General features: G+C 49.6%; 2 protein-coding genes across 13 annotated transcripts; one reads left to right on the top strand and one right to left on the bottom strand.

Annotated features, from left to right (window-relative positions):
* The first annotated feature begins 484 nt into the window (after nt 1–484).
* Nucleotides 485–11,455, top strand: SUMF2 (sulfatase modifying factor 2). 5 transcript variants are annotated; one of them, XM_072837631.1, is made up of 9 exons: nt 485–683; nt 2,311–2,467; nt 5,790–5,904; nt 6,312–6,356; nt 6,722–6,872; nt 7,663–7,718; nt 9,000–9,084; nt 9,273–9,417; nt 10,608–11,455. In XM_072837631.1, the coding sequence occupies exons 1-9, from the start codon at nt 620–622 to the stop codon at nt 10,690–10,692; spliced, it is 903 nt and encodes a 300-aa protein (XP_072693732.1). In that variant the 5' UTR covers nt 485–619; the 3' UTR covers nt 10,693–11,455. The 5 variants fall into 5 exon arrangements, with proteins under 5 accessions (XP_072693732.1, XP_072693733.1, XP_072693734.1 ...); XM_072837628.1 differs by having other exon boundaries at nt 605–788; XM_072837632.1 differs by lacking the exon at nt 6,312–6,356.
* On the bottom strand, nt 8,456–20,645 carry PHKG1 (phosphorylase kinase catalytic subunit gamma 1). Of its 8 annotated transcripts, XR_012035985.1 has the most exons (12): nt 20,224–20,418; nt 18,031–18,135; nt 17,340–17,518; nt 16,639–16,693; nt 13,929–13,994; nt 13,519–13,682; nt 13,048–13,138; nt 12,758–12,911; nt 12,457–12,582; nt 11,822–12,083; nt 9,542–9,719; nt 8,456–8,745 (listed from the first exon to the last, which is right to left on the bottom strand). XR_012035985.1 is itself a non-coding variant. In XM_072837624.1 (11 exons), the coding sequence occupies exons 2-10, from the start codon at nt 18,111–18,113 to the stop codon at nt 11,838–11,840; spliced, it is 1,164 nt and encodes a 387-aa protein (XP_072693725.1). In that variant the 5' UTR covers nt 18,114–18,135; nt 20,224–20,418; the 3' UTR covers nt 8,456–8,745; nt 11,822–11,837. The 8 variants fall into 8 exon arrangements, 5 of the variants coding, with proteins under 5 accessions (XP_072693725.1, XP_072693726.1, XP_072693724.1 ...); XR_012035986.1 differs by lacking the exon at nt 18,031–18,135 and having other exon boundaries at nt 20,224–20,645; XM_072837624.1 differs by lacking the exon at nt 9,542–9,719.
* Between the last annotated feature and the right edge of the window lie 243 nt (nt 20,646–20,888).

Below are 20,888 nucleotides of genomic sequence, written 5' to 3'. Positions count from 1 at the left end.
CTCTCTCTCTCTCTCTCTCTCTCATGAAGAAATAAATAAAATCTTTAAAAAAAAAAAAAAAAAAAGTTGACACAAAGATGAGAGGAGTAGAGGCCAGGGAGTTGAATAGGCTCCAAGTATGAGGTGGAGAAATGGGCAGAGTTGAGGCCATCCAAGCATGGGCTACGGAACAGGACGTGTCCAGTGGACCAGGTTGCCACTCCTGCTTTATAGTCCTTGACCATGAAGTTGTGGGCTGGAAGGCTTTGTGCTTTTGAGGACTTGGCAGTTGCGTACAATAAGTGTACAATAAATGTTGTTGAGACCTTTTCTTTGATCTTGAAATGGTGTCCTAGCGCCCAAAAGAGGTTTGATTGGAAAAGGGGAGGAAAGCCCAAATGTGATCATGGGGTAATGACGGGGCTTCTGGAGTTAGCGGGGTCCTTCGACAATACCGCGAGAAAACCGCACTTCCCCTATCCGGCTCCACACGTTTTTCGTGCCCGGCTGCCCGGATGCGGGACTAACCAAAGCCTTTGACCGAAGAAAAACCAAAAACGCTCAGGAGCGGGGCGGAGCAGGCGCTACGGCGGCCGGCACGGGGCGGGCCAAGGAGTGCGTCCGCTGCGAGTGCTCCTGGATGGGCCCGTCGCCGCCGCTGCTCGTTGTGCTGTTGGTCCTGTGCGCTCCGTGGTTCGCGCCGGGTCAGTGCGGGCCTGGCCCTCGCCCTGTGTGCCCCGGGGAGCCAGGACGGGGGTGGGTTCCGTGCCCCGGCCGGGAAGGCGACCTTGGCGGTCCGCCCGCTCTGGGTGAGCTGGGCGGCGGCAGGGCCTCCCGGAGACGGCGGGGGACGGCCGGGGGACGGCGGGAGACGGCGGGGGACGGCGAGGGACGGCGGGGGACGGCGGGGGACGGCCGGGGGACGGCGGGGGACGGCGTGGGACGGCCGGGGGACGGCGGGGGACGGCGGGAGACGGCGGGGGAAGGCGGGGGACGGCGGGAGACGGCGGGGGACGGCCGGAGACGGCGGGGGACGGCGGGGGACGGCCGGGGACGGCACTCTCCGGTGCATCTTCTCTGCGATTTGTGCTTTGTTTTGGAGTCTGGGCAACTCCCTCCCCCCTTGGACCCATCGTGCAGCCTAAACAGTTGCCAGTTAACAGTTAATGTGGCTGTTTTGGTATCGCTCCCACTTTGTCATTTCCCTGCAGCCTTTGTGAAGTGAATCCAGGCATTCACAGTTTTATTTGTAAATACGCAGCTTGAGTGGCTGAAAAGACAAAGTCATGAAAAATACCGTGCTCTTTCCCTACGTTAATGCCATTAAACGTCCAGTTAGTGTTCAAATTCACCGTTTGTCATAGTTTACGTGGTGAGTTAGCGTCCAAATAAACCTCATACATTGCAGTTGTATGTAGTTTCTTAATTCCCTTTTAGTCTGAGATTTCCCTGCTTTCTGCATTTCTTTCTCCCTTGAAGTAGATTTGATCAGGGGTGTGAATGTGTCAGAATGGGAACAGGAGGGTGAAGGCAGAGAAGCATAAAAAAGGGAGGGGCTCCGCATTGGGGAGCTCAGGGTCCTTAGAGGTCCCTGGGTGGATCCCTGGGTGGACGCGGGTCCTCTTGAAGTTGAAGATAAGGCAGGCGCTTGGATCTTGTCCTAGTCCCTGCTAACCAGCTCTGTCAGTTATTTTCCTTTTGGGGGTATTGGTTTTTTTCCTGTTAAATCAGGGAATTGAATTGATGATCTTTTTAATTCCGATTTTCTGAGGCGTTCAAACAGCAGATATGAAGGAGCTCCTTCAGCTATTTGCTAATTATTGTGCTAAATGCCAGGAATACACTGGCAAAATAGATACAGTCCTTTTCTTTCTGGAGCATGTGGTATAATGGTGAAAATCATTAAGAAGGGGGAGGAAGAAGCAGAGACAACATGAGCAGAAGTATAGGTAGAAAGGTGCTAGAAATATTTCAGGTTATTCGTTTCTAGATTTACCTAGCTGGGACAAAAAGTTGTTGTGTACAGGAGTCGAACAGTAAGGGTGGAAATAAATGTTTGTTGAATAAATACCATCTGCTCACAGCATTTTACAGACAGCCACACCCATGAAATAGATGCTATCTCCATTTTGTAGGCAAAGAAATCAAAACTCAGATTAACTAATTTGCCAAAGGTTGCCCAACAAATTAAGGGGCAGAACGAGAATTTAAGGCCAAATTTCGAAAACTCCGTTTTTTTCATTACATTATGAATATGACATATAATCCAAATATTGTCACTTGTATTATATTTATTCATGTATTACTGACAGTGCTCCTTTTTCTCTGCAGGGAATGGGCAGGCTACTAGCATGGTGCAGCTACCGGGGGGCAGATTCCAGATGGGAACAAATTCACCAGATGGCAGAAATGGTGAAGGGCCAGTACGGGAGGTGACAGTAAAACCCTTTGCCATTGATGTATTTCCTGTCACCAACAAAGATTTCAGGTACTTCCAGTGTTCTCCCAGGAGGGGTAGAGGCTCTATTTTTCATTCCTAATATCTAAAAGGAAAGTAGCTTGTTTACTAATACATACCATCTTTGCAATACTACTGTGGGAAAAAGCTACATTTTTCAGATGAAGAATCTGAAGTCCAGAGACTCGAGAGTTAGAGGAAAAGAGGAGGGAACAGGAACACAAAGCCAATGTGGGAGATGACCTACGTGTTACATTGTGGATTTAAAACTCTTTTAAGATGGGCAGCCTCAGTGGTGCAGCGGTTTAGCGCCGCCTGCAGCCCGGGGTGTAATCCTGGAGACCCGGGATTGAGTCCCACATTGGGTTTCCTGCATGGAGCCTGCTTCTCCCTCTGCCTGTGTCTCTGCCTCTCTCTCTGAATAAATAAATAAATAAATCTTTAAAAAAAACCAAACAGATTATGTTTTTAAAAAAAGGTTTTTTGTTTTTGTTTTTAATTTTTTATTCATTTATGATAGTCACAGAGAGAGAGAGAGAGAGAGAGAAGCAGGCTCCATGCACCGGGAGCCTGATGTGGGATTCGATCCCGGATCTCCAGGATCGCGCCCTGGGCCAAAGGCAGGCGCCAAACCGCTGCGCCACCCAGGGATCCCAAAAAAGGTTTTTAAAAAAAGGAGGAATCCCTGGGTGGCTCAGTGGTTTAGTGCCTGCCTTCGGCCCAGGGCATGATCCTGGAGTCCCAGGATCAAGTCCAGCATCAGGCTCCCTGAGTGGAACCTGCTTCTCTGCCTGTGTCTCTGCCTCTCTCTGTCTCTGTATCTTTCATGAATAAATAAATAAAATATTTTAATAAATAAAAACTCTTTAAGATAAAAATTTATGGGGAAAATTAATTCAGAAGACACAGACTGAAGTAAGCATAAGGATGGTTGATGTACTTCTCAGGCCTTTTTTTTTTGACTTAAGGATTCTGATTCCACCTTCAGAAATGTTCCTTAAAGAAAGAATTAAGGTCTTCCAAAAAACATTTATCTAAAAAGATGCCATTTAAACAAATATTAACAACATAAAGATTGCTTAAACATATTGAATCAACATCACAGAATACTTAGCCATTAAAATCTTGTTGTCAAGGGGATCCCTGGGTGGCTCAGCGGTTTAGCGCCTGCCTTTGGCCCAGGGCGCGATCCTGGAGTCTCGGGATCGAGTCCCACGTCAGGCTCCTGGCATGGAGCCTGCTTCTCCCTCTGCCTGTGTCTCTGCCTCTCTCTCTCTTTCTCCCTCTATGTCTATCATAAATAAATAATAAATCTTAAAAAAAAAATCTTGTCAAAAAGAAGTAATGTGAGATATTAAGCAAAGAAAGTAGCTTACAAACAATATACACTATTTTTAAAAAGTATGTGTATAGAATATATATGCATTTAAAAAGAATTGGGGGATCCCTGGGTGGCACAGCGGTTTGGTGCCTGCCTTTGGCCCAGGGCGTGATCCTGGAGACCCGGGATCGAATCCCACGTCGGGCTCCCGGTGCATGGAGCCTGCTTCTCCCTCTGCCTGTGTCTCTGCCTCTCTCTCTCTCTGTATCTGTCATAAATAAATAAAATATTAAAAAAAAAAAAAGAATTGGAAGATGCAGCATTGCATTAGTTAACAGATTTTGCCCATGTTTTTGTGACTTCCAAATGAAAATAATTCCAGGGAAGTACTCTTTATTTTTATTTTTATTTTTTTTTAGGAACGACCTTATTAAAGCTATTTAAAAATCGTCGCTGGGCAGCAGAACAGGAAGGGATATGCATGGATATATCTTTGCTGATGTGATAATAGATGATTTCAATTTTTTTCTTTTTATCTACTTGTATTTTCTCATTTTCTGTAATACATTGTGCATTACCTATATGTGTTTTTTTAAAGAATTTTTTAAACAGGAAAGTTATTAAAATTGAAAGAGAAATTACTTCTAATGAGGCTTGTACTATATCATGTGAACCAGACATAGCTAGCTAGCTAGATACACAGTGTGCCTTCTTTGATATATTTCAAATTATGATGTATTTTATGATAGAAATTTTTTATATTTCAAATTTTGGGACTTATTTATTTGTTTATTTTTGTGCTTTATTCATGATAGATCTCCAGCAAGCCCCTAAACTTTACTTAGAACCCATGATTTGTCTCTGCTTTTCTGGTAAAAGATTTTCAGACCATTCAGATGCTCTGAGGTTGGTAAATAGCTATTGCTACCAAATCTGATCACGTCCTCTGTTCTCAATGCGCCTTTGATGGGTGAAGAATGTCTTTTCGTATCAGACGGCTGGCACAGATGGGATACTTTTAGCCAGTGAAAACAATCCATCTTACCCTGGCAGTTTGCTTGCTGAGATTTTCTGTACCACACCAAACTATGTGAAAATCCATTCTAAAATCTCAGCACATTATTTTTATTTGATTTAGTTTTTTTCACCTGTTAGATGGAGATAGTAACACATGTTCTGCTTTCCTCTTGCGATTGTTCTGAGAGTAAGTATGTGAAGACCTTTCAGAAAAGAGACCCATTCCCCACCCTTAAATCTCAACAGCTGGGATCCCTGGGTGGTGCAGCAGTTTAGCGCCTGCCTTTGGCCCAGGGCATGATCCTGGGGACCCGGGATCGAGTCCCACATCGGGCTCCTGGTGCATGGAGCCTGCTTCTCCCTTGCCTGTGTCTCTGCCTCTCTCTCTCTCTCACTGTGTGCCTATCATAAATAAATTTAAAAAAAATTTAAAATAAATAAATAAATCTCAACAGCTTTATTCATAATCTCCAAAAACAGAGGTAACCCAGATGACCTGCACCTGGTGAATGGATAAGTAAAACTCAGTACATCCATACAATAAAATTATATTCTGCAACAAAGAGGGACAGACTACCAATACTGGCAAAACATAGATGAATTTCAGAAGCATTACACTAAGTGAAAGAAGCTAGACCCAAGAGTTACATACTGTATGATTCAAGTTAAGTGGATTTATATTCTGGGAAAGGCAGAACTATAGGGACAGAAACCAGATGAGTGGTTGTAGAGGCATGAGAGAGTTTTCAGAGGTGTTTGATAGACTTGCTCTATGTTTTGATTGTGATAGTGACTATATGCTTTGCTAAAAAGAGTGCCTGACTATGTAAATTTACACATATAGCAACAGATTTTAAAAGAAAATCTACTCGGGCTTTTATGTTAATTGTTGAGGGAAATTCTGTGGTGTGTGGTTTTAGAGGAGAAGGATATCTGAGTTGTTCTGGAGCTGGAGTGGGTGAGAGTGGGACATAGAATCTTATGAGCTTAACCAAGTGAAATATCTCTTTTCAGGGAGTTTGTCAGGGAAAAAAAGTACCGGACAGAGGCTGAGATGTTCGGGTGGAGTTTTGTCTTTGAGGAGTTTGTCGCCAATGAGCTTAGAAACAAAGTGACTCATCAAATGGAGGTGAGAGAACCTGGGCTTGCAGCTGATTGAGTGGGAGTGGGTTAGCCACCACAGAGAATCACATCTGAGAGCTGCAGGCAAGGAAGTAGCAAGAGAACTCCTCCATGGAAGAGTCAGGAACACACGCTCCTGGGGGTTCACCCTGGGCTGATTTCTGCAGCCTGAGGCTCGGTAAGGAACCAGGTACATGGAGAGTTCTGGTTACTCCCTGAACTGGCAAGAGAACATCTTGACATCCCTCTAATAGTGGTAGTGAGATGTCCTGCTCTCGGGGTCCCAGAAACAGCACCCCCCTTGGACCTCTGGAGTCTCAGCCTGCAATATCTGTTCTGCCTCCTGTGTGTCAGGCAGGAAGGTGCCCTTGCTGTGGCAGAGCACCTTGCAGTCATGCTGCTTCTGTTTTGCAGTCTGTTCTCTGGTGGCTTCCAGTGGAAAGGGCATTCTGGAGGCAGGTAAGGATTGAGTCATCTGCCTTGTTTTCTACCCCTGTTGACTCTTATTCTGGAGGCCTGTCTTCTCTAGACCCCTTGCCCATCTAGAAATGCTAAATTTAAAAGGGTGACAGAAATTTCAAAGAAGCAGCCAGAAAAAACATGGATGGCAAAACTCTGCCCTGATCTTTTTTTCCCAATGCGCCATCCCCTTTCTCCCTTGGCTCATATTTATGCTCTTTCTGATGCTCGTCCTCTCCTCACTCACCAGGCTAGTTCCTCCAACTTCCTTGCTCAATCTGGTGGTAAAAGCTCAACTCAGGCACTCTAAGCCTAGCTTTCCTCAGACTTCCATGAGCTCCCAGAAGCTATCTCACTGCTGTCAGCCTGCAGGTCCTAACTCTGGCATCCAAGAGAGACTGGAGCTCCCAGTGCTACACGTGAGCTGGAATGATGCTCGGGCCTACTGTGCTTGGAAGGGGAAACGGCTGCCCACTGAGGAAGAGTGGGAGTTTGCTGCCCGAGGGGGCTTGAAGGGTATAAAGATGGCAAACTCACTACCCTTTATTCTTTCTTTATCCTATCCTGCATGGGAGCTTTGAAGGGTGGGAAGGCTCCATACTCCCTAGAGCAGCGCTTCTTAAACCGTGTGGTGGAGGGCCAGTTATTGTTCTCACTTCTGATTCATCTCAGACCAATACGTCTGTAAAATTCCATAAAAATTAATAACTGGAAAACTGAAATGAAGAAACAGACATAAAATTGTTATTCTTAGAGATTTCACCCAGACATACTACATCTCAGTGAATCTAATCAGAACAACATAGCACAGGGAAGAATTACCCAGCCTGCCTTTTCTGTAGGTGTGAAAGAACTTGCATAAACAACAAAGTTCTGCAGTCCTAATTAAACTTAGGAGGAGGAAACAGCAACTCCCCATGTTCAACGTCTCTACAGCCTTGTTGCTTATCCAATCTAAACGAGGTTGCTTATTTATCTAGTCTAAGTCCACTTGACAAGTTTCTTGATTCTTACTCTCAATTTCTGTACTTACCTGGATGTGATCTGGTAACAGATAGTTTACAGACTGGCATTAGTAAGAACCGCAGCTGGGATTGTACTGTCCTGGAGCAGAGCAGGAAGCCAGAGCCTCTGAATGCAGGGCACTGAGTGGAAGGGAGGGCAAGCATGGCAAATAAAAGTGATGAGTAACCTCTCTCTTTTGTCATCACCTCCTGACTTCTTTTGGTTCCCTTACTCTTCCTGCCTTTCCCTTCTACAACCCTTCACCTCCCCCTCCCCTGCTGTCTCCTTACCCTCCTGGCAGGTCAGGTTTACCCATGGGGAAACCAGTTCCAGCCAAACCGCACCAACCTGTGGCAGGTAAGATGTAAGTTCCTCACCCTGCCCCTTCTCAAAGCACTGACTGAGACCTCCTGAGGCCAGACATCGTCCTGAGCTGTGGGGCTTTGTGTTCTAGTGGGAGTGGTAACTCTGAAGAGCTGCAGAAGTAAACGACTGCCTGAGTGATGGGGATGACTCCACAGAGAACGTGACATTTGAGCTTAGAGTTTGCCAAGTGAAAAGTAGAGGAAAGGGCATTTGCAGCAGAAGGAACAACATGTCAGCCCTGTATTAGGAAAGGGTACTGAGCATTCAGAGATGGGACGAATTCAGTGAGGCAGGAGGTGTACGAGACAAAGTAGATGGTGGCTTGTTAGCAGATTATGAAGGACCAGGTGTGCCAAGATACGGTTTTATATTTTCCCCTGCAGGCAGAGGTTTTTAATTAGGGGACTAAAAATATCATTTGATTTGGGGACGATGCTAATTGCTAATTTGTGCAGGATTAAATGAAGTAGAGCTGCAATGACGGTGGGGTGGGAGGTATCTGAATTTGAGGTTGTGGGCAGTGGCCCAAGAACATGTAAGTAGAAGTGGAATGGAGAGGAAGCCAAATGGAGCTTAACCATTTTGAGCCTTAGTTGCCAGTTTTTTTAAAGGGAGAAAATACTTGCCTCACAACCTTCTAAGGATTAAATTAAAAGAGATCCGAGCACATAGTAGCTGTTGAGTAAGTTACTACCCTTTCCCTTTCCCTTTAGTAAAAGCAGCTTCCATGGAGCAGGGGGAGCTGAACCCCAATTTTAATGAGAAGAATGAACAAATTGAACAAAGTGCTTCAGCAAACATAGGTTCCTTTTTTCAAGCATTTTGGAGGTAAAAAACAGATGAGGATGGTAGAGTCGGGGCAGATGAGGTAGCGTTAAACCTGTCGGTGGTAGAAGAGTACAGGGCAGGCATCGCCATTCTGGAGAAGCCAGGTGGTGCTGAGCAAAAGGAGCTGGCAGGAGCCTTTCTTCCCAAATCCTTGAAGTACGTGAAGCTCAAGGTGGAGGGGTGGAGGCTGCTGAGAGAAAGTGAGAGTGGGATGGGCTTGACGTAGACCACTGTGGGCACATTTCCTAATCCAGCCAGGAGGTGATGGTGGAAGACAGGAGCCTAGTGTGGGAGCTCAGGGCAGGCACCTCAGCGCACTGCCTCATGCCCTTCATCCTACCCGAGATGACGCTGCAGTATGACCTTGGTTTTCCTCTGGGCAGGCAGGAACACCCACCTTGGAACAGGTTGGTAAATATTTTAGCTTAAATTTCTCCTCCTCAGGGAAAGTTCCCCAAGGGTGACAAGGCGGAGGATGGCTTCCACGGAGTCTCCCCAGTGAATGCTTTCCCTCCACAGAATAACTATGGTAAGATTCGTACCACGTTGCTGTCAACACTCACAGATTGGTTGGTGTGATCATTCTGCCTGAAGGTTGAGGCAGAGAGAAACACTACCAGGGGAGCATTTGCTCCCCAAAGCCTTTGCTACGCAAGGCAGCAGGGGGGTTGGAGGTAGGGCTGCCCAGCCTGGGGCTGACCCACCTGCTGTGCTCAGGACTCTATGACCTCATGGGCAACGTATGGGAGTGGACGGCATCTCTATACCCATCTGCTGACCAGGACATGCGTGTTCTCCGGGGGGCATCCTGGATCGACACAGCTGATGGCTCTGCCAATCACCTGGCCCGGGTCACTACCAGGTGAGGAGTCCGGCAGCTAGGGGCTGAGGGTCTGGGCCCTGTTCTCACAGAGCTTGTGTTGGTACTACCTCCACCCCTCTCTCTGCGCCCTGTGAGTACAGAAAGGAGAATAAGCAGCACTTGCCATGAGAAGCCAACATGCCCAGGGCAACTTCTGCCTTTTCTTGCCAGCTCTCAGCACCCAGAGAGACTTTGTGTCTAGCATCACCAGGGCTTTTCTTTGTCCTTATAGGCAGGGGAGTGTAATGGTCACCTCAATAAAAGGTCATGGCCTGTGGTCATGGAAATATTGACTCTTCAAGCTGGAAAGCACATGAAAAATCATTTTCTAGAACCATTTTGTTGTACAGTCAAGGAAAAATAGGTTCACAGAGGTGTTAGGACCTGCTTGTATCACACAGATGGTTAGTGCTGGCACCTGAATGGTTGAGTCCCAAGTTCCTGAGCCCCTCCTGGGACACACTCTGCTCTGCTCATCTGTAGATGTATTTTGATTGATCTCCCTCTGACCCCTCTCATTCCTGGGTTCCATAAGGACTAGAAAGAGACCACAGTTTCTCTGGTCTCAGAAAGTCAGGTTTGCATATGTTTCCTTAATATGTTGAGGCCCCTGGCTTTCCCTCGCCTCCTTTTTAGGACAAAGTAGTGGGGAAAGTACTGGCCTGGGAACCAGAAAGCTGGGTTTGCCACTGAATCAGTTGTGTCCATGAAGCAGTGGTTGGTCTTGGGCAAAACCTTGAAATCTTCCTAGTATCTGATTCTGGGCCTTAAATGCTGAACAAATCCTGCCTGCCAGAGGTGTTGAGGAATGGCAAATGAAGGAACATAAGTGAAAGTTCGTTGAAAAGTATGAAGTACTTATTGGCACTATGATATTCTCGCTTCTTACCAACAGGCTTTTTTCAGCTGAGTTATTCTAGACTATGAACAGCTTGAAGTTACTAGTCATTGCCTTTCTCACCTTCCAGAGCAGACTCTAATGGCTGCTCACTCACACTTCCTCCACCCCGTCCCAGGTCCCTTCTTATCCTCTTTCCCCAGCAGTGCCCTCATAACCAGGCTTCTTTCTAAACCTTGCCCTCAGCCCTCAGGCACCCCAGGCCACGGCAGGGCCTACAAAGGAAAACTGGGTAAGGTTCCAGGCCCCGTTCTCAATGAAGTCTATTCTCTTCCCTCTTCTGTGGTGGCAGGATGGGTAACACTCCGGATTCAGCCTCAGACAATCTAGGCTTCCGCTGTGCTTCCAGCATAGGCCGACTACCTGGAGAGTTGTGAACAGCCATGCAGAGCCAAGAAGAAGAGCTCCCTGGTACCCACGTCTCTCCCTGGCCTCCATAGCCAAACTCCAGGCTCTTCAGAGTTGGCCTTGGGAATGGCCTCCTTCCCCTTCCCCCATTTCTCCCCTGGCCAGGAGAGGACTGTGACCTCAGAATGGGGTACCAGTGTGTCATGGAGAAGGGACCCGACTTACTGATGGTGCCCAGGGAGCAGAGTGTTCTCTTAGAGGTCAGATGTTAGCCATACAGGGGCCAGTCCTCCAACAGTCAGGGTAGAGTACTCTAAAAGGCACTTTGTTAAAAATTCTTAAATCTGTTCCCTCCCACTTTCTCAGTGTCTGATTCAGGGATCTGACTTTGTTTTCTCAAGGCAGAATTTTCTCCATTTTTCTTTGTTTTCCCAGCAAACTGCTATAGAAGGAAAATACTTCCTTCATTCACCCCGTTTGTCATGTTTCATATACTTCTGAAAGAACCTAATTTCTACTATCTGCATGTAGAATGCAGTAGCTGGGCTCTTTAAAGCACAAAGTGAATCTTAAAAGGGTTTAGGAGAACCAAGTTATGTACCAGACAAAACTGCATTTTGGGAGTCTTACAGTGAATAATACTCGAGAGAGACGAATACCAGAACCTTTCCTTTATATTATTAACTGTATGTGGGCTTCCATATGCCTGTAAACACATGTCCCTGGAAAAGAACCTGCTTTCATGATGTCACTGGATGTTGTGAGGTCAGTAAAATCCCCTGTAATTGTGTATCTCAGACTGTCCTGTCTTTGATCCTCACCCTGGACCCTACGGGAAGTACACTCAAGTGTCTGGAACTCTGGGCCTCCCATGAGAAGGAGCCAAGATGGTGGTGCAGCTGGGAAATAGAGAAGCAGGAGGACTCTCAGATGCCCTCTCATTCCCTCTCCATGGGGCCTGCCCTGACCACACTTAACAAGGTGTGATGGGAGCATGCTGCTTTTCTTGTGCAGAGCTCTGAGAGGGGTTAATGGCCCTAGTTCCAGGGGTCCTGGCCAGGGCCAACTGCTCCCTCTGGACAGAGGCCTGGACGTGATTTCCCTCCTCAACTTCTATTTCTGTAGCATTCCCTCCTTGCCTGCCCCACCCCCACCTACCCCACCTGCCAGCCCCTTAGTAATCTTCCTCAGCCAGGGAGAGGAGCACAGCCTTGGGTGTGTTCTCAAAAAGGGCAGCCCGGTTTTGCTGTTGTCCCTTCTTCACCCAGTGGCCATAGATTCGGAAAGCGTAGGCATCAATGAGTCGGCGCAGAGGCCGGAGGGCATAGGGGTCACGGATGACAATCTCCCGGGTCACAGGCTTCACCCGGCGGTACTGGTAATAGATCCGCACCGAAGCCAGTACTGTTAGAGCAATCACCTGTGGAGAGTCAGAACTAAGAAACTGGACCCAGCCTCCGCTGGCCTGTCTCCTCCTCCCAATGCAGAGAGTCCCTGAGCTCGTTGCCATACAGCCTTGTGTGCCTACTGCTACACCCTTGCTGGTGTCCCCCTACCATCCCAACCCCTCCCCTGTCTGCAGAGATATAGGCTGTTGCAGCCAGGTGGGTCACTTCTGACTTCTCTAAAGCCAGGAGAAGTTGAGCCAGAATCATCACAGGGGTGGAGGGGAGGGACAAGTGCTCTGGAAACCCTGTGCGTGAAAGGAGTGCCTGGGGGAAGGAAGGGGACTTGGGGGCTTGGACTTGAGGAATCCTGCCACAGGGGCCTCGGTGGCAGGGGAACTTCAGTACCTTGAACTTGCCCCGGGGGCTAAAGTGACGCACTTCCTCCACCACATACTGCTGGAAGAAGGGATGCGCTAAGGCCTCTTCTGCAGAACAGCGGCCCTGGGGGTTCACCACCAAGAAACGGGAAACCTGAGAGAATAAGGAGGGGGAGCCAAAAACATCAAGGCCCCAGGGTCTCCTCCAACACCTGAGAAGACAAGGTCTTCCCAGAGGGTCCTCCGTTTTGTAGTACAATGTGCCTCCACCCCACCCCATCGTGAACTTCCCCTTGCCTAGGCAGGAGCCAGGAGCCCTGGCCTCTCACCAAATCCTTCACAGTGTCTGAATAGTCATCCCATTCAGGTGAGCCAAACTGGTAGTTGCCACTCATGATCATCCTCAGCATCAGCATCTGTTTCCGGTGCCAAAAGGGTGGGGAGCCGGCCAGCAGGGTGTACATGATGACCCCTATGCTCCACCTGGTGCCAGGTGGACGGAGGAAGGCAGGAGGGCTGGCTGCAGCTCCTGCCATGTCCTCCCCTCCCCAGCAGGTGCTCCTAGACATGGGGGGGCATCCCTGTGCCTAGGGGTCACTGCCTTGCCCAACACACTCACATGTCCACCTCCTTCCCATAGCCTGGGTGGTCATCATTCATGGAGCACTCAATGATCTCAGGGGCCAGGTAGCTGGGAGTCCCACAGACCTCTGCAGGAACAGTTACATCAGGATAGGTCAGCAGGGGGCACTTGGAACAGGACAGTCCAAAGGACAAAATGGAGATGAAAGTGACATGGTGCTTGGGCAGCAACTCTTCTAACCCTGACCGACTTCAGGGCCAAGGGCAGGGGCTGGGGGCTGGCTTCTAGGACCACCTGCCTGGATCTGTTGTGTCCTGGCCTGGAAGTCAAGCAGTGGGAACCTGGCTCAGCCCTGGCAAGAGGCTTACCTGAAGAGACAGCCTGAAACAGTAGGATTTATATTCAGGGGGTGGGGAGTTAGGGGAGGAATGCAGGCATTTTCTGTTCCTGGGACCACAGATGAGAGAGCCTGAGCCCCTGAAATAGGCCGAGGCCATGTAACCAGACCTCGCAGCTTCTCTCCTGGCTCCAGCTGGCAGGAAAAACCAAAGTCTGTGAGCTTAATGTTCATGTCATCATCCAAGAGGATATTCTCAGGCTTCAGATCCCGATGTACAATGTTGAGTTTGTGCAAGTTGCGGATAACCTCCAGCAGGGCTCTCATGATCTTTCTGTGGTGGGACAGGCACGTGTTATTCTTACCTCCTCCTCAGCAGAGACCAAAGCCCATATATCTGTGAGACTGCCAGTGAGGGAGGACTCAGGACAAGTGGGGGAAGGGCGGAGGGGAATATAGAAGCCTGCAGTGCACACCCCCACCCCAGACAAATGCATGCTATGCCCCCTCTAAGACTTTGGTGGCAGTACCACTCGTACTCTGGGGCAGGGAATGGCCATGGGAGCAGATGGATCCCTACCTGGTTTCCTTCTCACTCAGAGTGACCTTCTCAGTGAGATAATCAAAGAGCTCCCCTCTCTTCATCCTGTAGGGACAGAGAGTTTGTAGCTGGGTTGGTCCCAAGACCACCCCCTCCTTACCCTGCTCCCAGAGACCTGTTTCCTGCCCTCCTATCTCCAGAAACAAAGTAGAACACTCCCCACTAAGGACCAAAGGTTTCAGGGAAATGCCAAGGAAGTGAGTTTAGAGGTTGTCTAGGAAGATTAGAAGAGCAAGGATGCTCAAAGGGTGAGATGGCACCTGTCTGGGGGTTTCCCCCATCTGTGGAAGTGATGGCATGGACTGGGATCTGTCAGGGTCAACATCAGGGCTGGGACATGAAAGAGGGACCCAGAGCCACGGACCCAAGGCTCCAGATCCGGATCACGAGGACAGGAGGATACACTTGATTTTTCCCAGCAATGAATGGTAGAAGCAATAGTGCAAGTGCTGGAGGAGCAAAGCTTGCTCGTTTTAGGATTAAGAATTACAGTTCAATCTTCTCACTTCTTGGGATGATGTAGAAAGAGGTGCCTGTTAGAACAACCTAGTTATACCCTCAAGGGCAACTTAGGGCAACATTAAAAATAGCTTCCCCAAGCAACTTCTTCAAAGGTTAGGGATATTTGAGCTGCCCCCAAGAGCTCTACACAACAGTGCTACTGAGGGGACAGCTGTGGCTGGTTAAGTCTTGGGGGTCCTAGGAAAGTCTCCCCTGGTTAAAAAGGAAAAGTGCACCCTGCCCCCTCCCACCCACTCCTCCAGGAAAGCAGTAGGATTTCTAAGGCACAAGGGTTTGGGCCAGGGGCATAGAGGCAAGAAAGCCCTTGAGCTTAGCTGGTGGGGTGGGAAGGGGGGTTTCTGTGTGAGAAGATAACCTAGAATTTTTAGAGGTGAGCCTTACTTACACAATATCTGTACTGTGGGAGATCCCTGGGTGGCTCAGCGGTTTTAGCGCCTGCCTTCGGCCCAGGTAATGATCCTAGAGTCCCAGGATGGAGTCCCACATCAGGCTCCCTGCATGGGACCTGCTTCTCCCTCTGCCTGTGTCTCTGCCTCTCTCTCTTTCTCTCTCTGTGTCTCTCATGAATAAATAAATTATTTAAAAATAAAAGAATATCTGTACTGTGCTCCTAAAAGACAAGTGTGTGAATCCAGTTTTTATCACTCGAATTCCATTCTAAAGACGCTAGGAGAAGTCATTGTTAGCAGCAGCGAAAAAATTTACTAGTCAACACTGGGTACTGTGCAGGGTGCACCCAGCTGCTGCCTTCCCAGAGCTGAGCTGGCAGGATTGTACACACAGACCAAGTTACATCGTGCCTCCAAGTATAATAACCCTGTGCATATTCAGTATGGCTACAGTATTAAAGGTTCTATCAACACAAAGTCTCCTTGAATGATTTTCTCAAGTATAATCTAGTCCTTAATTTAGCTGTTATATACGGACAAATCAAGACACCCCCATAACCATGACTCATGCAGCAGAGAGATTTACATTCTTCAGTGAGGACTCAGTGGTGTGGGCGAACAAGGAACTGGAGAACTCCCTTCTCTGGAAACCTTTTCTAATAAAAATTAAGTCTGAACACATTGTTCACAGAGCACTTTGTGGTGTTAAAATTTAATGCTTAGAGCCTAGGAAGATAGAATGGATGGTATCATTTTTCTATTCCTGAGAAAACAAGCTCTCAGAGCTAAAAGGCGTTCTGTGGGCAAGGGGCCCCATGACAAGGAGCTCGTCTTGTGAGCCCTATTGGTGCAAAGGGATGCTGTCAATCTTTGGGCCACACCCCAAATACAACCTTTACCACTGCTTCTCGAGGCCTCTTGCCTCAATACCACAGGCCTCCCCCTTTCCACTCTTGCCTCCTTACAGTCAGTAGGATGCTCTTCAAAAGTAAATCAGATCCCATCATCCTCCTGCTCTCACACACCACACCCCCCAAAGTCCTTACCATGGCTAACATGCCTGCAAAAGCTGGTTTTCAGTATAGCCTGACCTCACATTTGGCCAATGCCACAGGCTTGCTCCACTCCCCCACCTGGCTTCCTTGCCAAGCCTGTAATATGCGAAGCCCATCCAGCAGGGCCTTTGCTCTGGCTCTTCCTTCTGCCCTTCTGCTGTGCCTTCTCCAGGTCTTGGCTCTGATCCCTCCCTCACTTCATCTGGGTTTGTGCTCAGGTCCTTCTGGAGAGCATTCCAGAACGCTCGCTCCATCTAGAGAAGCCCTACCTCTCTCTAACCCCTGCTCTGCTTTATGTATCTGTACGTGCACATAACTGTGTGGGTGTATTATGGCTTATTTTACTGTTTTCTGTTCACTTTCTGAAAATTGTTACATGAAGTCAGGGACCATATATGTCTTGTTTATTGCTGCATCCTCAATGTCTAGGCTGAGTATTGAATGAGTACCTTTGTCATCATTGTAGTTAATAATAGCATTTATGGCATGCCATTTGCTCTGCTATTCTCTAATACCCATGAGAAAACAGATACTTAAAGCATCTGGCTTCTGAGTGATGGACCCAGGGTTCAAGACCTGGCAGCCTGATCCCCAGGGCTGATCTGCCTAGGCAATGGTGATCCTATGTGCCACTGGTCTTCAGGAAACACTGGATAGGGAACCACCAGAGGACATTCTCCGACAGGCCCCAGGGTGTGGCTGGCTCCAGGGCTGGGTACTTACAGATCAAACACCAGGAAGAAGAAAGTGTTGGTCTCATAAGTGTCCTTCAGCTGTACTGAAATGGAAATGACTAATTCGTCTCAGATAGCAACGCACCCTGGGCAGAGGCAGCAAGAGTACAGGGGCAACAGGATTAAAGCTGCTTGGACTGACTTCAAAAGCTGGAAGGGGGATCCCTGGGTGGCTCAGCGGTCTAGCGCCGCCTTTGGCCTAGGGCGCGATCCTGGAGACCCGGGATCGAGTCCCACGTCGGGCTCCCTGCATGGAGCCTGCTTCTCCCTCTGCCTGTGTCTCTGCCTCTCTCTCTCTCTCTCTCTTTCTCTCTGTCTCTGTCTCTCATGAATAAATAATAAAATAAAATCTTAAAAAAAAGTTGGAAGGGATATCAGAATGGTGTCCAACGGAGGCCCACCAAGGGAGGGGCTGGCCCGGGACTTCACATTCCCATTCCCCAAGCTGCAACCAGCTCCGGACTGCCTGTAACCCCTCTGTCTGGCTGGAAGAGGAAGCTCAGACCTAAATCTCCCCCAAGGTAGGCATGGAGCTGGGAACCTCACACCTCGGGACATTGGGCTGGCAGGGTCTCGGGGCAGGAGACTCTGGTGGTTCTGGCTGGCTGCACAGTGGGGCCGCACTCCCTGACATGGGTGGTTAGAGCGGAATCGTGGAGCAACCTGCTGGGGCCTAGGGCCATTACTCACTGATGTTGGGGAGCCCAGAGACCTTGCGCAGGATGTCCACCTCCTTCAGTGTGGCCTCTCGCAGCTCCTGGACCTCCGCAGAGCTGAAGCTGCCTCCGCCAGTGATGTCAATGATCTTCACAGCATACTCCTGGCACGTGGGCTTGTGGATGCAGCGCCTGACGACGCTGCTAACTCCTCTGGGGGTGCAGAGGACAGGTGGTCCCAGGGGCCCCTCACCCCAGGGAGAATCCCAGATCCAAGCCACAACAGAGATGCCCTGCCTTATCCACCAACTAACTCCCTGTGAGCTTTTGGGGATAGGATAGTAGGATGAAGAAGGCAAACAGAGGGTGATTTGTCTGGAGCTGATGAGTAGCAAGCTTGGTCTTAGAACTCTTGACTCCTAATTCAGTGCTGTTTCTCAGCACCTAAGGCCATAATCTTCCTTCTGACCCCTGACCTCTGATGCTGGCACAAACCTGGGTTTGGATGTGCTTGTCAACAGCACTGAGAGAGCTCAGTTGGGAGAAGTCTCTTGTCTGGGTGCTTTCATACCATTCTCATCTGTCCTGGTTCAGGAGGGCAGGATCCCAAACTAAAGGTTTCTCCAAGTGGACAGTGTGTTGGGGATGGAAAAGGGTCAGTGCTCAGGCCCATGGAACTGGCTGGAGCCCAGGACAGCACCTCCTGGGGAAGGTCTGGGCCTTACCTGCCCAGGATCTCCTTGGGCTCATAGTTTTCATAGAAGCCCTGTGCTGAGTACGAGTCTGGCAGTGCCTCGTCCCGAGTCATGCTCCACAACTTGGGGGCAACTCTAAGGGGTTCGGAGGGGGAAATAGAAAAAAGCTGTCAACTAAATTCTACCCCTGAAACTAGTAATACCCTATATGTTAACTAAATTGAGTTTTAAGTTAAAAAATTTAAAAAGGGAAGAAGCTGTTAGCCATCCTGACGTAGGCGGTGTACTTTTTGAGGCTGGAACCTTTCCTCATCTGTATCCCTTGGCACAGAACAAGCCTAATGTTCAAAATAAGTGTGAATTGAAAAACTCTTTGGAAAGAGCCCAGCTTGTATCGTCTCACTGGCTGTAAACATTGTGACCCCCAGGCTGCCATGTAGCTCCCTGAATGTTCTCCTCTAGTAGAAACAGCAGACAGAGGCAGGAGGTTGGGCCATCAGCCCCCAAGATTAGCTCTGACTTGGCTGGCATACCCTTGGTTTTAGATAGAACCCCAGAGAAACTTTGCAGAGGACAAATTAAAGGGCTGTTCCCTCTCAGAGATGAGGCTGGTCCTGCTTTTCCCCTGCTTGTTCCCAGCACTTGGGGAAAGATGAGAAGCTTCCTGATTTCCTCTTCTTACTAGGGCACTCCTATAGCCTCACCTTAGCTCCCGCAACCTAGCTATCCTCCCCTGAAAGCACCCATCCTTCCAGGACACACTTCAGGGCTTCCCACTGTCCTTCCGTACTCACTGTGCCCTTAGCAGACTTTTCTCACCTTCCTTCTACCTCCCTTCCTGCTGGCCTGCCTCTGTCCCTCCTTCCCTCTCTCTTCCTCTGCTTTCCTTTCTTTCTTTCATATTCTTTGAGAAGCACGCTGCCAGGCGCTCAGAGAGATGTGGAGCCCAGTGGTCCCAGACTCTGGTATCCCTTGCCAGTGTATGATGTCACCTCCTCCATTAGACTGATCTCTGGGATGTCCCAGCCTTCCTTCCCCTGTGCCCAGTGCTGCTCCCTGGATGTGAGTCAATGGTTGGAGGTATCCCCTTGGTTCAGGGTCCCGACAGCAGGACGGGCCTGTCCTCAGAATGCCCGTGTCATACCAGATGATGGTCAGTGAGCCCTGAGGGGTCCTGCCACAGTGTGGGGCAGTCCAAATCCAGGATACTCACGCCTGGATAGAGGAGCTGAGCTGGCTGGCTTTGCCTCAGGGATAGAGGCCAGCAGAGTACTAAACTCCCACCTCAGATACAGGATTTGAGGGACAGAGAAGACATCTACTGACAGGAAGAGGGGCACACAGAAAAATGGGCACAAGCCAATACTCAGCAGGACCAACACTGCCTCTAGCCCCTCTTCTATGACCCTTTCTGGACCCAGGAAGGCCGAGCCTGTCCAAGGGGCCAATTTGCTGACCAGCCAAGTGGGGCTAGCTGTTCCAGAAGCCTGGTGTCCCCACTGCCAGGTGCCTGGTTACCAGAGGAAGAATTAGAATAACAACAGAGTCCTCTGCCAACAGCGGGCGCCTGGCTGCTCACAGGCTTCCCAGTCGCCAGCCCCAACTGAGCACAGAAGTATCTGTTCCTATAAAAACAAGCCCATTGCCTTGCAAATCCTTTTAAGTTCCCAAGATGGGCATCTGTACCCCGCACCTCCCAGAACTTGGTAGCCCACGGTCTCTCCCCTTCCCCAGCCCCCTTAGGGCAGAGGGTCCATCTGGACTGGACCCCCCCAGGAAGCCTTCCAGGCCTTCGGGGCCTCCATTCCCTGGCATGACAGAGCTTCAGAGGCCTCTTGCTGCTCTCTGCTCTCCTGCAGTGAGGCAGGCAGCCATCCCCCTGCTCTAAGCCCCATGTGGGGCCAACATTGCCCCCCACACACACACAGTCCTGCACCTTCCCCAAGATTCCCGTGGAAAGGGTCCCCAAATGGGAATAGGTAACCTGGTCCTTTTGGAACAAAGCATCCCTCCCCCAAACTCAGCCTTAAAACACAAGGAACCCCCTTTCTGTGGGCGGACATCCCGAGGGGCCTTCCAGAGTCAGTGCTGTCACTCTCCATCCCGCTGCTTCTGAAGGGAAACATGGTTCTAACGGCTCTTGGGGCCTGTCTTCCCTGCCACAAAGCCTCTCCCTCTCTGCCTGTCGCCTGGCTCTTGTCCATCACTGGCCCGGCTACTCACTGTTTGATCCTCACAGGCCCTTGAGTGAATGTGGCAGGAATCCCAAAGGCCTCAGAGCCCCTTGATGAGAGGGGACAGGCCGAGGGCTGAAGCAGGTCCCCAGCAGACACTTGTGGCCACAGCAGGATATTTTGCTGCTCGTCCTTCAGGCTCTGCTTCTTGGTGACGGAAGCCTGACGTACCAGAAATAAACCACAACTGCAGACCTGGGATGCAGGCCAAGGCTCATGGGGGCCAAGTCTCACCAGGAGGTGACCTCTGCTGGAGGGTGAGGGAAACTCGGTGGCCTGGGAGCCCACAGGACAGCAAGAGGTGACCAGTCTTCCCTCTGGAGCTCCCTTGGTCTCCAGGCCTAGAGGAGACAAAGCTAGCCATGGTGGAAATGCATTCACTTTTCTGGGAGCCATTTCTGCATATTTGAGAGCAGGCCCCTGGAGAAAGCCCAGCACAGACACACACACAGTGCAGCCCTGGCTGCCGCAGGGACCCAGACACTGGTGCCCACTCAGGAAGAGTTTGTGAGGCTGACCTGCAAAATGCAGGCCTTAAAGGTTAGGGAACATCCCCATTAGGAATCCATCTCTGGGGATCCCTGGGTGGCTCAGCGGTTTGGCGCCTGCCTTTGGCCCAGGGCGCGATCCTGGAGTCCCGGGATCGAGTCCCGC

This window comes from Canis lupus, chromosome 8 (assembly GCF_048164855.1).
Source record: "Canis lupus baileyi chromosome 8, mCanLup2.hap1, whole genome shotgun sequence".
In the NCBI taxonomy this organism is placed as follows: Eukaryota; Metazoa; Chordata; class Mammalia; order Carnivora; family Canidae; genus Canis; species Canis lupus.
The sequence above is the reverse complement of the archived record's forward strand: the minus strand, read 5'-3'. Positions and strand labels throughout refer to the sequence as shown.

Excerpts from the sequence above, each read along its gene's own strand:
- SUMF2 (XM_072837628.1), top strand. The coding sequence starts at position 620 with ATGGGCCCGTCGCCGCCGCTGCTCGTTGTGCTGTTGGTCCTGTGCGCT. Across the intron at positions 6,873-7,662 it reads TGCCCGAGGGGGCTTGAAGG|GTCAGGTTTACCCATGGGGA; the intron begins GTATAAAGATGG and ends CCCTCCTGGCAG. Across the intron at positions 9,418-10,607 it reads CTGGCCCGGGTCACTACCAG|GATGGGTAACACTCCGGATT; the intron begins GTGAGGAGTCCG and ends CTGTGGTGGCAG.
- PHKG1 (XM_072837626.1), bottom strand. The coding sequence starts at position 20,630 with ATGGCTCCCAGAAAAGTGAATGCATTTCCACCATGGCTAGCTTTGTCT. Across the intron at positions 13,683-13,928 it reads CTGAGTGAGAAGGAAACCAG|AAAGATCATGAGAGCCCTGC; the intron begins GTAGGGATCCAT and ends GTCCCACCACAG. Across the intron at positions 12,912-13,047 it reads TATGGGAAGGAGGTGGACAT|GTGGAGCATAGGGGTCATCA; the intron begins GTGAGTGTGTTG and ends ACCTGGCACCAG.